The sequence below is a fragment of the Schistocerca americana genome, chromosome 2 (assembly GCF_021461395.2).
Source record: "Schistocerca americana isolate TAMUIC-IGC-003095 chromosome 2, iqSchAmer2.1, whole genome shotgun sequence".
Lineage (NCBI taxonomy): Eukaryota > Metazoa > Arthropoda > Insecta > Orthoptera > Acrididae > Schistocerca > Schistocerca americana.
This window is the reverse complement of record NC_060120.1, coordinates 971,249,352-971,263,473: the sequence shown is the minus strand read 5'-3', so window position 1 is coordinate 971,263,473 and position 14,122 is coordinate 971,249,352. Positions and strand designations below refer to the sequence as shown.

Here is a 14,122-nt window from a genome sequence, read left to right as displayed (position 1 = left end):
TGTTATGATGCGACTGCAGCAGGCCTTGAAAAAGGTACGTGTAATTACTTGTAATTTCGATACAACTAATAGGAATTTATAGGGTTTATTTTGCCTTCATGTACTTGCTTTGTTTTCTTATATGACACCAGCGTCCTCCATGCTGTCAGTTCCCTTGAAAGTTCTGTTTCCCCATTATACAGTTCTCCCTCTTACTCCCTCCCCCCACGAAATTGTGTAACACACCACCATTTACCATTTACTTTAGTTCCAAGTGAACAGAATTCGTGCAGTTAGGTTACTAAGTAGTCTATAATTGTGATGTTTTCTGCTACTACTCATTACTTTCGCGTTTGCTCTATCTATTTCCTCTCAGTCCATACTCTGTACTCATTATACCCTTCATTACATCCATCAGGACCTTTAATACGACTTTCACTGAGCATGGCAATGTCCGTAGGGAATCTTACTAAATGATACTCTGAGATGAAGAAGTTAGCACAGGAGAGGATCTTACTATGTACTATACCGAGATGAAGAGGTTCACGCAGGAGACTAATGCGTAGTGGTTCACATAAAATCCGACTACTGATATCCCAAAAGAAGAAATTATCCACACTGATCTTTCCCTAATTTCCCCCACTGTGCTATCTGTACATGAAGAAGCAGTGACAAAGGATGTCAGTGTAGGAACTGGAGGATTCTTTAGAAATGTGAGATGTCAAAAGCTTTCTTGGAGCAGTGGTTCCGAAAGTAGGTATTACTAGACTGTAAATGTACTCTTCTTCAATGAGATGATTATGTTAATAGCTTTGAATTCCTGATATTTCAGCGACAGTATACATCAATCTTACAGGTGGAAATGTATTGCTTCAGAAGCCTAGTATGTTTCTTCACTGCATATACTCCGTACATTATTGCCATTCCCTCATAAGAGTGTTACAAGCTTCTGTTATACAGGGTGTTTCACAGTTCATATTTCACGCTGCCAGTGGTTGAGGAGAGGACTTAGTAGATAAACTTCTGATAAGGAAATGTACCGTTTGGATAGAAAATATATTTTATCATGGATCACATTCAAATCTCCCGCGTCGCGACAGATGCTATATCTGTGGTTACAAAGGGCGAAACGCTATTCCTCAACCCGTTTTCATTGGAAAAAAACCAATAGACAAGAAAACTATTGATCTGAACACAGTAGTCGAAACAAAATGCGATCTAAGCAAGAAATAAAGTATGGATTCCACTTCGGATATTACAACAGAGGAATAACAAAATACAATGTTTTCCTCACAAATCTGTCGCTCAAGAAATTCTGCCAAAGAAATGACGGAAACAAAATTGCTAGAGAATGGTCGATACAGTATTGCCACATAACGGTCCATGGAGCCCAGACCACCGTTACACGACCCTCTTGAGTCACAATGCGAATCTACTACTCCTGGAGATCCGGGACTACCAGCAGTAGAAGCGCGTGGATATTGCGGCCGGTATGGCAGATGCGCCGGCTTATGAGGCCGGTTGACGGATGTATCTTCTGGGACTATTTGCGACCACTTGAGTAGGGCAATAATCCGCTTGTTGATCGTGAACTCTGTCGCTGCGACCGATCCTCGGTGCTCGGACCCAGATGGCCGTTTGCTGAGACACGAGGCTGTGAAGTTCGTCTCCAGCATCGGCCTCGGTCGTACCGTAAACATCGGCTTTGGTTTCAGTCGCTGTGATGAAGGCATCAAGCATTTCTATTTCATCATGCTGGATACCAACGGCGCATGTGGTAGGGGCGGACGCTGCAGTAGGCACAACACTGAAAGGCGGACGCCGTCGTTAGTCCCTGTTATAAATATGACATCATGCACTTATTCTCTGTTATAATATATATGCATCCATATATATGGAAATAAAAGAAAGGTTCAGGAGTGGAATTAAAATACAAGGAAAAAGGATATCAATGATACGATTCGCTAATGACATTGCAATCCTGAGTGAAAGTGAAGACGAATTAAATGATCTGCTGCACGGAATGAACAGTCTAATGAGTACACAGTATGGTTTGAGAGTAAATCGGAGAAAGACGAAGGTAATGAGAAGTAGTAGAAATGAGAACAGCGAGAAACTTAACATCAGGATTGATGGTCACGAAGTCAATGAAGTTAAGGAATTCTGCTACCTAGGCAGTAAAATAACCAATGACGGACGGAGCAAGGAGGACATCAAAAGCAGACTCGCTATGGCAGAAAAGTTATTTCTGGCCAAGAGAAGTCTACTAATATCAAATATCGGCCTTAATTTGAGGAAGAAATTTCTGAGGATGTACGTCTGGAGTACAGCACTGTATGGTAGTGAAACATGGACTGTGGGAAAACCGAAACAGAAGAGAATCGAAGCATTTGAGATGTGGTGCTATAGACGAATGTTGAAAATTAGGTGGACTGATAAGGTAAGGAATGAGGAGGTTCTACGCAGAATCGGAGAGGAAAGGAATATGTGGAAAACACTGATAAAGAGAAGGGACAGGATGATAGGACATCTGCTAAGACATGAGGGAATGACTTCCATGGTACTAGAGGGAGCTGTAGAGGGCAAAAACTGTAGAGGAAGACAGAGATTGGAATATGTCAAGCAAATAATTGTGAACTTAGGTTGCAAGTGCTACTCTGAGATGAAGAGGTTAGCACAGGAAAGGAATTCGTGGCGGGCCGCATCAAACCAGTCAGTAGACTGATGACCAAAAAAAAAAAAAGGCACTTCAGTCTGGAACCACGAGACCGCTCCGGTCGCAGGTTCGAATCCTGCCTCGGGCATGGATGTGTGTGATGTCCTTAGGTTAGTTAGGTTTAAGTAGTTCTAAGTTCTAGAGGACTGATGACCTCAGATGTTAAGTCCCATAGTGCTCAGAGCCATTTCAGAATAACGGCTGCCAGAAACTGGTACGTTCGCGACTCGGATGGTTGAGCGTGGTGCTCGATGGGCGCGTCGCATGTTCGACTTTGAAGCCGACGTCCTTCGCCACTTGAATGAGAACCCGACCATGAGTGCTCAAAACGTTGCCCATGGCGTGGCCTCCTGTAGAGGAAACAAGTCAGAGCTAATTATCTCCACTTTTTTGCACTGCGTACCGAGAGATATGAAACTAATGCAGTCTTCAGACTTAATTTGCATCCAAACGGTACTGAAAGGAATGTCGGGAACAGCTAGAGTTGGAGTGCTAGGCGGTAAAATGAATATCAAATGGCTCTGAGCACTATGGGACTTAACAGTTGTGGTCAGCAATCCCCTAGAACTTAGAACTACTTAAACCTAACTAACCTAAGGACATCACACACATACATGCCCGAGGCAGGATTCGAACCTGCGACCGGAGCGGTCACGCTGTTCCAGACTGAACCGCCTAGAACCGCACGGCCACACCGGCTGGCTAAAATGAACATCATTCACCTTTATTTACTTAGTCCAGGACGGCAGTGGTTGAATGTCACGTCCAAATGACACAACAATCAGCCAAAAATATGCAATAAAACAAAGCTGCTGAAAGAGCTGGCCAGATCCCTTACAATATGCTGGCACTACACAGCAGGTCGCCGCTGTCCACAAACACTGGAAGTGCCGACCCACACAATATCCGTCTAAGTGTTCGCGCAGCCACTGTTTCTGATTAGATTTCATACAACAATTTTATGTGAATACCGGGCAATAACTCCCGTGATTGTTAAGCCCCAATGATTGACAAAATGAAAACAACCAGAAACAGTGGTAGTACAAAGAATTGTACAATGCGATAATTACGCCAATAAAAGGAAGCAAATGAATTTAATGTAGGCGAAAAAAAGAATAAAACAGTAATCTACAGTTCAAGTAGGGTAGTTAATGGCCTGTTATGATCCAAGAAATTTGTGAATACCACAAAGAAGAATTGCTGGCCGGAGTGGCCGAGCGGTTCTAGGCACAACAGTCTGGAACCGCGCGACCGCTACGGTCGCAGGTTCGAATCCTGCCTTGGGCATGGATGTGTGTGATGTCCTTAGGTTAGTTAGGTTTAAGTAGTTCTAAGTCCTAGGGGACTGATGACCTCAGAAATTAAGTCCCATAGTGCTCAGAGACATTTGCATCAAAGAAGAATTGGCTACCGAAGACCGTCAGAACTTATAATTTTAGTAGCAACAATAATCTTAAACTCTTTGGTGGGAACCCGAAAATCTTTGTAACAAGAATTTCTAATAAAGGTAGAATAAATTAAAACTCATCTTTACGCATAATATAAGTAATTTATTTCCTAAAACATTTTAACTGCCTACAAGGCGACAGAAAATTCCAGTTCCAGATACTAGGATGGCTAAGAATATCTGGAAAATCCTAGTCTAAACGTGTCGAAACACGGGGAAAAAAATGATACACTGTAGGCTTTCACGCTCGGTATTGTCTTCGCTTAAAACTTCCGGCCTCATAGGCTATAGGCCGACTAACACACGAGTTAGCTAGACACCTTGTCTCATTGCTGCAACCTATGTTGGTGGGACGGACAGGAATATAAAAAATTCAGCTCATTTCACTGACAAGTTAAAAGAAAAGAGCGTGGGCCCGGATAATAACCTCGTCAGTTTTGATATTGTGTCGTTACTTATCATGATTCCGGAAAACGAAGATATCTTACGCATAGCAGATATTTTTCCTACCGATATTATGGCATTATTCCGACACTGCCTTACGACAACCTACTTTCAATATAATAGTGAATATTATGAACAGATTGACGGTGTGGCTATGGGCAGTCCTCTTAGTCCTGCTGTGGCTAACTCGTTTATTGGGCCTTTTGAAAAACGGATTTAGCAGACTGCCAGTAAAAGACCAGCCCAGATGGTATCGCTACGTCGATGACACGTTCGTAGTATGGAAACACGGAGCAGATGAGTTGCATACCTTCCTGAGATATTTAAACAGCATTAATCCGAAAATCCACTTTTACTATGGAGACAGAGAGTAATGAACAATTGAATTTCCTGGATGTGTCTGTGATTAAACGACGGGACGGAACGATGGGCCATAAGGTGTATAGAAAGGCAACACATACTGCTCGTTATCTGCATAAAGATTCTAACCATCAACTTAGACAAAAGAGAGGTGTAATGAAAACCTTGGTAGACAGGGGGTACAAAATTTGTGAACCTGTTTATTTAAATGATGAGATTGAACATCTACGGTCAACTTTCGTGAAAAGTATCTGTGCTAGCAAGGATATAGATCGAGCACTTCGCTCTAGGCTGAGAATCAGGAGCAACGACGAACAACAGTCGCCAAACGGCAATCCTTTTCTTCCATTCATTAGTAAGGTCACAGATCGCATTGGGAAAGTTTTAAGGAAGTACGGGATGGAATGTTTTCAGATCCATTAGGAAAATAAAAAAAATATTTAAGATCGGCAAAAGATGCTAGCTACCCTTTGGCTACACCGGGAGTATATAAAATTCCTTGTTGTTGTGGACAGGTTCATATCGGTACCACAAAGAGAAGTGTGAACACCCGTCTTGTTGAACATAAGAGGAATTGCTGCCTGGGTCACACGGATAAATCGGCCGTAGCGGAACATATTTACCAGGATGGTGATGGTTCAAATGGTTCAAACGGCTCTGAGCACTATGAGACTTAACAACTGAGATCATCAGTCCCCTAGAACTTAGAACTACTTAAACCTAACTAACCTACGGAAATCATACACATCCATGCCCGAGGCAGGATTCGAACCTGCGACCGCAGCGGTCGTGCGGTTCGAGACTGAAGGGCCTAGAACCGCTCCGCCAATCCGGCCGGTAGGAAGGTGATCTTGAAATAAAATTCAGCGAGACGAGCGTCATATCTAAAACCTCGAATTATTGTGCGCGCACGTATGGAGACGCTATCAAGATTGATAAACACCGTAATAATTTTAACAGGAAAGGCGAAGGTGTTAAACTGGATAAAATTTGGATGTTAGCGTTGCGCCGCAAGCGTGACGATCGATTACTTTCAATGGAGAATGTTGGCATTACCAGAGACAATCTTATAGCCGACGCCACGCGATGGACAGTGGTGTCCTTTGCACTGCCTATATGATCAGCGCTTCCTCGAGTTCTCTTCGCAGTTCGCCGCTTTACCTCGTAGGATGTCTCCCGCAGTCGGAGACAAACGTCAGGAGTGAGTTTTATACATCGACCACGGCCTATCAGACCTGAAGTTTTAAGTGAAGACGGAGACATAAAATCTCGTCCGTTCAGAGTCGTGTTTCCCACAACACATAAACGTTGTGGGCAGATGTGCCCAAGGGTGTCACCAAATCCACTTGCTTCTTCCATCGGCCAGGATTAATCTAGGTGGGTCCTGTACGCGTCCGCTACCAGTGTACCAGTGCATCCAACTACAGCTTGCGACCGGTCTTGCTACTTAACGAATCCCATGTTACAGGTGGAAACCCTCCAGACATCACGCCCACTTTCTCTTGTAGTTCGGCACCGGCACAGTACACCACGCTCACCCATGGATGACGCTTCCAGATGTGAGGCCGAAAATGGGGAATTCTGTGCCTTCAAGCTTCACAGACCGACAGGTTCTGTCCTCTTGGGAGATGCTCCCAAACACACTGCTGGGCATCCAGCGTAGATAACTTCTAACAGGGGAACCTCCCGTTCGCACCCCCCTCAGATTTAGTTATAAGTTGGCACAGTGGATAGGCCTTGAAAAACTGAACACAGATCAATCGAGAAAACAGGAAGAAGTTGTGTGGAACTATGAATAAAAATAAACAAAATATACAAACTGAGTAATCCATGCGCAAGATAAGCAACTTCAAGGATACTATAAACTTAGAAGCGCCGTGGTCACGTGGCTAGCGTGAGCAACTGCGAAGGCAGAGGTCCTTGGTTCAAGGTTTCCCTCGAGTGAAAAATTTAATTTTTATACAGCCTATACAGGACAAAAGGATCAGGCATTGTCCAATTTTAGTGTGGGAGTATATGTGATTACCATTCCTCCAGGTTGTACACCTCTTGTACAGCCGTTAGATGTGTTTGGTTTTCGGCAAGTGAAATAGTTTGTGAAAAGATTCTATGATTTTGCGAAGCTGCGCAGGTACACAGAGCAGTATTGTTTACGTGATCGTGCGTCAATTATCTAATTTCAGGCTCTCACACACAATAAACTTCGCTCTCCAATATTGCAGGACATGTTCAGATTTGCTTGGATTTGACGGTCTACACAACGAAAAATTTGAAAACGTTAAAAACATATGTTTTGACAGAGCACAGGGAAAACTGTGCGACTGTGAAACTGTTGCATTCATTTGCTGCAGTTTATGTGACAAACTTTTATGTTTTCATCACTTTTTTGGGAGTGATTATCACATCCACAAGAAAACCGAAATCGGGCAAGGTAGAAGAATCATTTTACCCATTCGCCAAGTGTACAAGTTAGGTGGGTCGACAACATATTCCTCTCATGTGACGCACATGGCGTCACCAGTGTTGTATAGAATATATCAGACCTGTTTTCCTGTGGAGGAATCGGTTGACCTATGACCTTACGATCAAATGCTTCCGGTTCCCATTGGAGAGGCACGTCTTTTCGTATACTAATCGCACGGTTTTTCGATGCGGCAGCAAAACACAGACACTAAACTTATTACAGTGAACAGAGACGTCAGTGAACGAACGGACAGATCATAGTTTTGCAAAGTTAAAGAAAGTAAACTTCTCACTCGAGGGAAGACTTGAACCAAGGACCTCTCGTTCCGCAGCTGCTCACGCTAACCACGGGACCACGGCATTCCTGAGCTCACATTCTCCTTGATGTTGCCTATCTTGCGCATGGACTACTCAGTTTGTATATTTTGCTTATTTTTTTCATAGTTCCACGCAACTTCTTCCTGTTTTCTCGATTGATCTGTGTTCAGTTTTTCAAGGCCTAACCATTGTGCCAACTTATAACTAAATCTGAGGGGGGTGCGATGGGGAGGTTCCCTCGTAAGGAAAGGCTACTTATAGGAAATGGAACGGCTGGGTACATTTCCAGTCATTGGTTAATTCTCAAAGCTCCATATACTAAGCACCATCGATAACCCATAGAACCATAGAATCCTGTAACAGCAATTGTTAAACATCCTGTACATTTCACACAGATATATTCCTGAAAAAGTATGTATACTTTGCAGGTGAGCCTGAGCAACAATAGCAACAATGTGAGCAACAGTAGCCTGCGTGACGTGGAGCACGGCGCTCTGGAGGACGAGCTGTCGGCCTATATGGAGGAGCTGAACCGGCGAGAGCGCTGCTGAGAGTTGGAGTACGCGGCGGCGGCCGCCGCGCGGCAGCACCGTCGCCGGCGCCACCGCCACCATCACCACCACCTCCAGCAGCACCACAGCCACCACAGCCCAGACAGCCACGGTCCGGCCCAAGTAGGCGCGCAGGAGGAAATCTCCCCACCCCCAGACGACAGCACTAGTCGGCATTCAACTGAGAATTGCGCCATGGCTACTGAGTGCTTTGGAAATTCCGTGGGCTTCAAAAATAGAGAGGAGTCAAATTTGGGAGTCATTCCAACCGCTGTCGACAGTGCCCATAGAGATCCTCCAGGTGTCAGAGGAGAGGCATCGAATTCTGGAAATATCCCAGTTCCATCAGAATTCCCCAGTAGTGGTACTTCAGATGTCATTGGTTTGGTGGCTTGTACCATGGAACGGCCATTACAAGTGGACACTACATTTGGTGAAACTGTAACTGTCATTGGAGAACTATCCACTACCACTGAGCTTCCAGTAGTGGCGGATGTTGCTATTGGAGAAGCTGCTGTTGTTAATGGATAATGCTGAATGTGACACACTACCCTTCTGTGAGGGCTGTTGTCTTTTGAATTACTGCTAGCGTGTGCAACGAGACGTGCAGTGAAAGAGACTCGACTCCTGTTACTGTACAGCCCCCATTATTGACCACGTTCGACGAAATCATGAGCTTAATGTAGGTTAATAGCACATTTCCTGCTATTTCCGACCATTTCTCCGAAAAAACTGTGGGACAAAAATTAAAGCTATGGTAAATTTGTTACTGATGAACATCACTATAATTAATGCTGAGGGTCTCGTAACCTACAGAGTGGATCCTAAAATGACATTACGAAAGACGGAAATGGTTTACTTCGGCTCGAGGGTACAAAATGTTTGCCTAGGCAACTGGTTGTTACAAACTGACAAGGGAAAGTCTTGGGTATCCTAACGTACAGATTCACCTTTGACGTGTGTCACTACCTCATAGGTGTTTTGTTCTAAAGAAAAAGACTGGTTTAGATAAGTTCATTTACTGGAAACTGTAAATAACGATTCTGCAGTCAGTCAGAGGAATACCTTGATACTTACAAGACGATGTACAGAAGCAATATCTACTCTAACCCACTCCCAAAGACGTTATCACTAGCCTGAGTGTGGCATGCAGTGAAAATGTTCTTTAATTTAATTTTATTCAAATATCATGTTCCTCCTCGTTTTAAATGATAGGCGTATCGATGTGTCTCTCTTCTTAACGATGTATCATCAAGAAAGAAAGAAGAAGTTGTATGTTGCTTATTGGCTAAATAGATTCACATAACAGTTATTCTAATGGTAAATGAAACTATTGTGGACAGAAAAACCTACCACAGACTGGGATCATTGTAGGTACTACCTCAAGTATTCTTATGTGTATAGCTGAACATATGTTGTCATATTCATAGAGCTGTGTTTGCGATGTACCTGACGTGTTGTGTGCTGATTACAATTATGTGTAAATAACTGTAATTTCTAGGCTGACACTTAAAGATAAGAATTAATCATGTAGTAAGCTGTTCAACAGCTGTGAGAATCTGTATTATTGTTGGGTGTTTAGTAAACATATGAAAGGCATATTTATCTCTCCAGAACGATCTTAGAGTTTATCGTTTGGTATTTTGATTTGCATCTTTCGCAGTTTCTTAAGGCCTGCAGTTCTTTTCTCACTTTGAAGTCACACTGCAGCAATGTATGTGTCAAGACTAGCATTTATATATGTCGGTGTTTATGTTTACTGCAGGAAATTCAATAATTTCGGTAATTCGCATCCCCCTTTTAGTCATTCTGCACTGTCATGGTACTGGTATGCATAAAATATTTTCTGAGTGATTAAACGGTTCTTACGGTCTACACAAGCATCTCCATCTTCACATACTACTGACTGTAAGGCGACAGACAGTTTCTAATAACGAAAATATATATTTTCTTTAAAACTGTGACTTAAGTATTTTATATGATTCCTGAAGCCTTTTTCAAACATCAGAAATATTCATGTGGAGTAATAGCCTACTTGTATAGAAACTACAGCTCTAATTACAAAGAACACAAGCCCTTCAACATGTTAACAAAACTTCCTGCAATTTCAGAAAGATCATGATTATGGATGGTTCACTGATTTACTCATTTGATATTAAAATAAAAAAAATTAAGCATGACATATATTAAACAAATGTAGCTGCAATTTTTTTACCAACTGTTTCATCTTTTATTATTTTCTGTAGCTGTGTGATAATTCTACAATCACAAGACACGTTGGGCAAGTGTTTACCTCATTACAAGATGGTGGGGCGCTTTTTAATTCAATGTCATATTTATTTTCGTTAACAGGTGCATATTCTTACGTTTTCTCAGACGTGTATAGCAACAGGTGAATGAATACGACTCTGCTTCATTATTCTTTGGAACTCTTTATATTTACAATCGTGATGTATAATTTTGTTCATAATCCATACACAGAAACTGTAGAACATATCAGAAGTCACATTTTCCGTTGGCCCAAACCTAAACAGTGTTGCTAATTCACACTAAATATGTGTCTTATCAAATATCTGCATGACAGTTTTCCTAATTCTAGCACAATAGATTTCTTTCAGAGACTATTACGCTCAATGACGTTTACAGTAGTTTTATATTATGTATTCCCTCTTTATTTCGAAAAGAAATATATATGTGGTTTAGACAGTATAATATACTTTCACTTCTTGTACATTGCCCTTAGATGAGATATTGAATACTTCAGAAAGAAAATTTGTGGTTTCACTACTGTCTGTAACTGTTCTTATGCCCTTTCTTCAAATTTAGTAGGTTCTCACAAAACCGTCCAAACGTTTGATAATTGTTTTGTATCTTAAGAGAAAATAATCAGTTGATTAATACATCAGTCATGTTATACACTTGACACCAAATTCATAGTTCTGTCATCATATATATATATATATATATATATATATATATATATATATGTATATTCGTTTTAGAATAATAGAAAATTTACAATTTTTCATTTGTAACCAGTGTTAAGTACTAAAAATTTCATCCATAAGGAAATCTACAAAATCAGTGGCATTCTATATGAATGGAACCATTAATTTATTTCCTAGGAATTTCAGGAAGTATTTACGTCTGTGTGTAGTATGCCTCAGAGGTTAACTGCTGTTGTTAATCATAATGTGAGTGCTAGCTATGTTTTGGGGAATTCCCAATACTACTTCAAATTTATGTATCTTTGAGATGATTGATGTGATACATTTTTGATGTTTTTATAGAAGCAGTTGGTATGCATTCGGTTCAAGTCTGATAAATCGTCCCAGAGTAATAATTCCACTGTGATTGGTTACAAGTACCAAATCCTTGTTGTTTTATTATTAATCTCAAGACTGTTTTGAGTGTATGTAGTCATCTTGGATGTTTATTGAATGATTGCTCATTTTGTGATTGCTATAAGACTGGACAAACAGTTTACACACTGCTGTGCCTCTTTCTGGGTCACACTGTTTCTCAAGCCCTGCTGTTCCAGAAAAAAATTAGGCAATGTGGTATTGGTGCGCAGATTTGGCTTTCCAGGCAAAGGATGTCATGAGTATTACATAACTCACAGAGTGTTCAGACATGTGAAATGGGACAGATGTGTAAATATACTGTGTATTTTTGTAAATCAATAATTAAATGTTGTATGAATAAAAGTCTAATAAATGTTCTGAAATACAAGAAATGTCATCTTTTCACGAATAAAGGTAATTCAGTTTCTGTATTAACTATAAAGGTGTGACGTCGGTGGAACTGCTACAACATAACAAGGCCTATTGCTGATCAGTGTGATGATAAATGATTTTCCAACGGTGGATGATAGTGTAACTAATGTCTTCATATTTCGGTACCTAAATGCAACACTCACATTACGTTTGTAAATGAAAGAGTGATCCTTTACTGCAACTAGGGAAAGGAAGTGCGATGGTGAACGGTAGGCATTCATCCACTTTCACGTTATGTAATGTTGAAATAATTCCATACATTCATGGCAGTTGAGTTCATAATATAATATTTGTATTTCATCTGCATATACAGTGTGTTCGTTAAATCGTTACATTCTTCCAAAGTTAGTGATTTCATACACAGCGTAATGAATATCACTCGATCAGGTTAGGAATCCAAATAATTGAAATACACCTCAGTAGCCACTCTGACAAAGGTGAGAGCTAATCCTGACGGAAACCATTTCAGTAGCAGTAAGAGAAAATAAGGTAAACAAATTTTCAAATATTTAACTTAAACTGTTAACAATACCTTCTCTTCTCAAAATGTAAGAAATTATGGTGCTAACAATATACTGCCTAGGTACAGATTTTCCGAATATATTATAGTAATTCAATGATTAACAACATCTAGTAACACCATCGTTATCGTAATTACTACATCCTGAAAACTGTATAAACGAAAACAACAGCCTTAACCGCAAACAATGTTATTGCATGGATGTTAAATTTTGGCTGTGTTCTATACAAGTTTTCCTAAACGCTCTACTGTGTTTACATCTTCAGTCAAATGACTGATTTGACACAGCTCACTATATTAGTCTATCCCACTGTGCGGTGTGGGTTGGGTTTGGAGCATATGCCAGGCATGCACAATACTTAATCCTAATGGCGAACCACCCGAAACGACAACGTAAATTAATTTGAAGCAAGAATACTGTCACAGAACAGAAAATGTCTTATTTAAATGAATATTAATAGGGGCGGCCCAATTAAGCACGAAAAAATGGGTATCACATCTCTCACATGACGTGTTTATGGCAAAAGGGGCCTTCTAGATAGGAATGGAAACAAATGGCCTGTATAACAAATAGATTTATTATCTAAAGAAAAAAACTGCCCACTGACATTGATAAAGAAACATTTACAGGTAGATTAAGGATTATAATTCTACAGCATAATGCATATAAGTATAAATGGGTGAGGAGGATAAAACACAGTTATCTTAATGATACACAGACATGACCAATGAAAACGTATGTTGTTAGCTAAAAGTAATAAATATGCAAAAAGAAGGGAGTGAACACCGTAAGGTTGGCAAAATGCACAATGAGAGCAACAAGCAGTATGCATGACTTTGAAATAGCGTAATCGGCTCCTGAAGTCTGAGCAACAAAAGCAGGCAGACCTTACTACATCACGCGGAGTATGAGTAACGTAGCAAGCGGCAGCAGCAGCTGGAGAATGTGTGTTACGCCCTCTCTTTCTACTTAGTGCTTCAGTATAGTCCTTCTACTGGCAGTATGGTTCTTCTCATCTGTCATCTCTCCTGTATTTAACCTGAAGTCTTAACTCTCTGCAAGCCCACATAGAAGTCATTATCATTAGTCTTCAAAAGCCTAAAAAGAAGTGTCTTCCTGTAGGCCGCTCTGAATTTTGTAGTTCTTCGTCAGAGCAGTGATGTTGGCAAAGGTTGCGAGTGGTGAAACTCAAGGGAAGGTGTTAAACGGTCTCCCTCTCTCGTGTATTTTCTTTATACCGAACTAGTAGAGCTCTTAGGAGTCCAGGAAGGCAGAAATTCTCTCCCACTCCGTGATACATTTCTTTAACGAGCCTATCCATCGCTATGCACATAGGCACAGCGAAAAAGCGTGTCTGCTCCCGTAATTAACCATATGACACAGTCAGAAAGCTAGGTTCTGACAGCTTAAGCTGAACGTTATGCTGAGATGCTGTAACGAAGATCCACGTGACCTGAGGAGAGCCAAACCTGCCTAGAGATCTCTTATCTCGCTGAAAAGCTTTCCAAGAATTCCATGTTTCTTTCGACAAACTATACAGGGAAGCA

The 14,122-nt window shown here is 41.1% G+C and overlaps 1 protein-coding gene across 1 annotated transcript in view; it reads left to right on the top strand.

The window, feature by feature from the left end:
* The window catches only part of LOC124594580 (gastrin/cholecystokinin type B receptor-like), a 641,947-nt gene extending 632,388 nt beyond the window's left edge, over positions 1-9,559 (top strand). The window contains exon 6 of the mRNA XM_047132951.1: positions 8,156-9,559. Within this exon, the coding sequence (XP_046988907.1) occupies positions 8,156-8,278 (123 nt within the window). The 3' untranslated portion in view covers positions 8,279-9,559. The remainder of the gene's footprint in view (positions 1-8,155) is intronic.
* Positions 9,560-14,122: the final 4,563 nt, after the last annotated feature.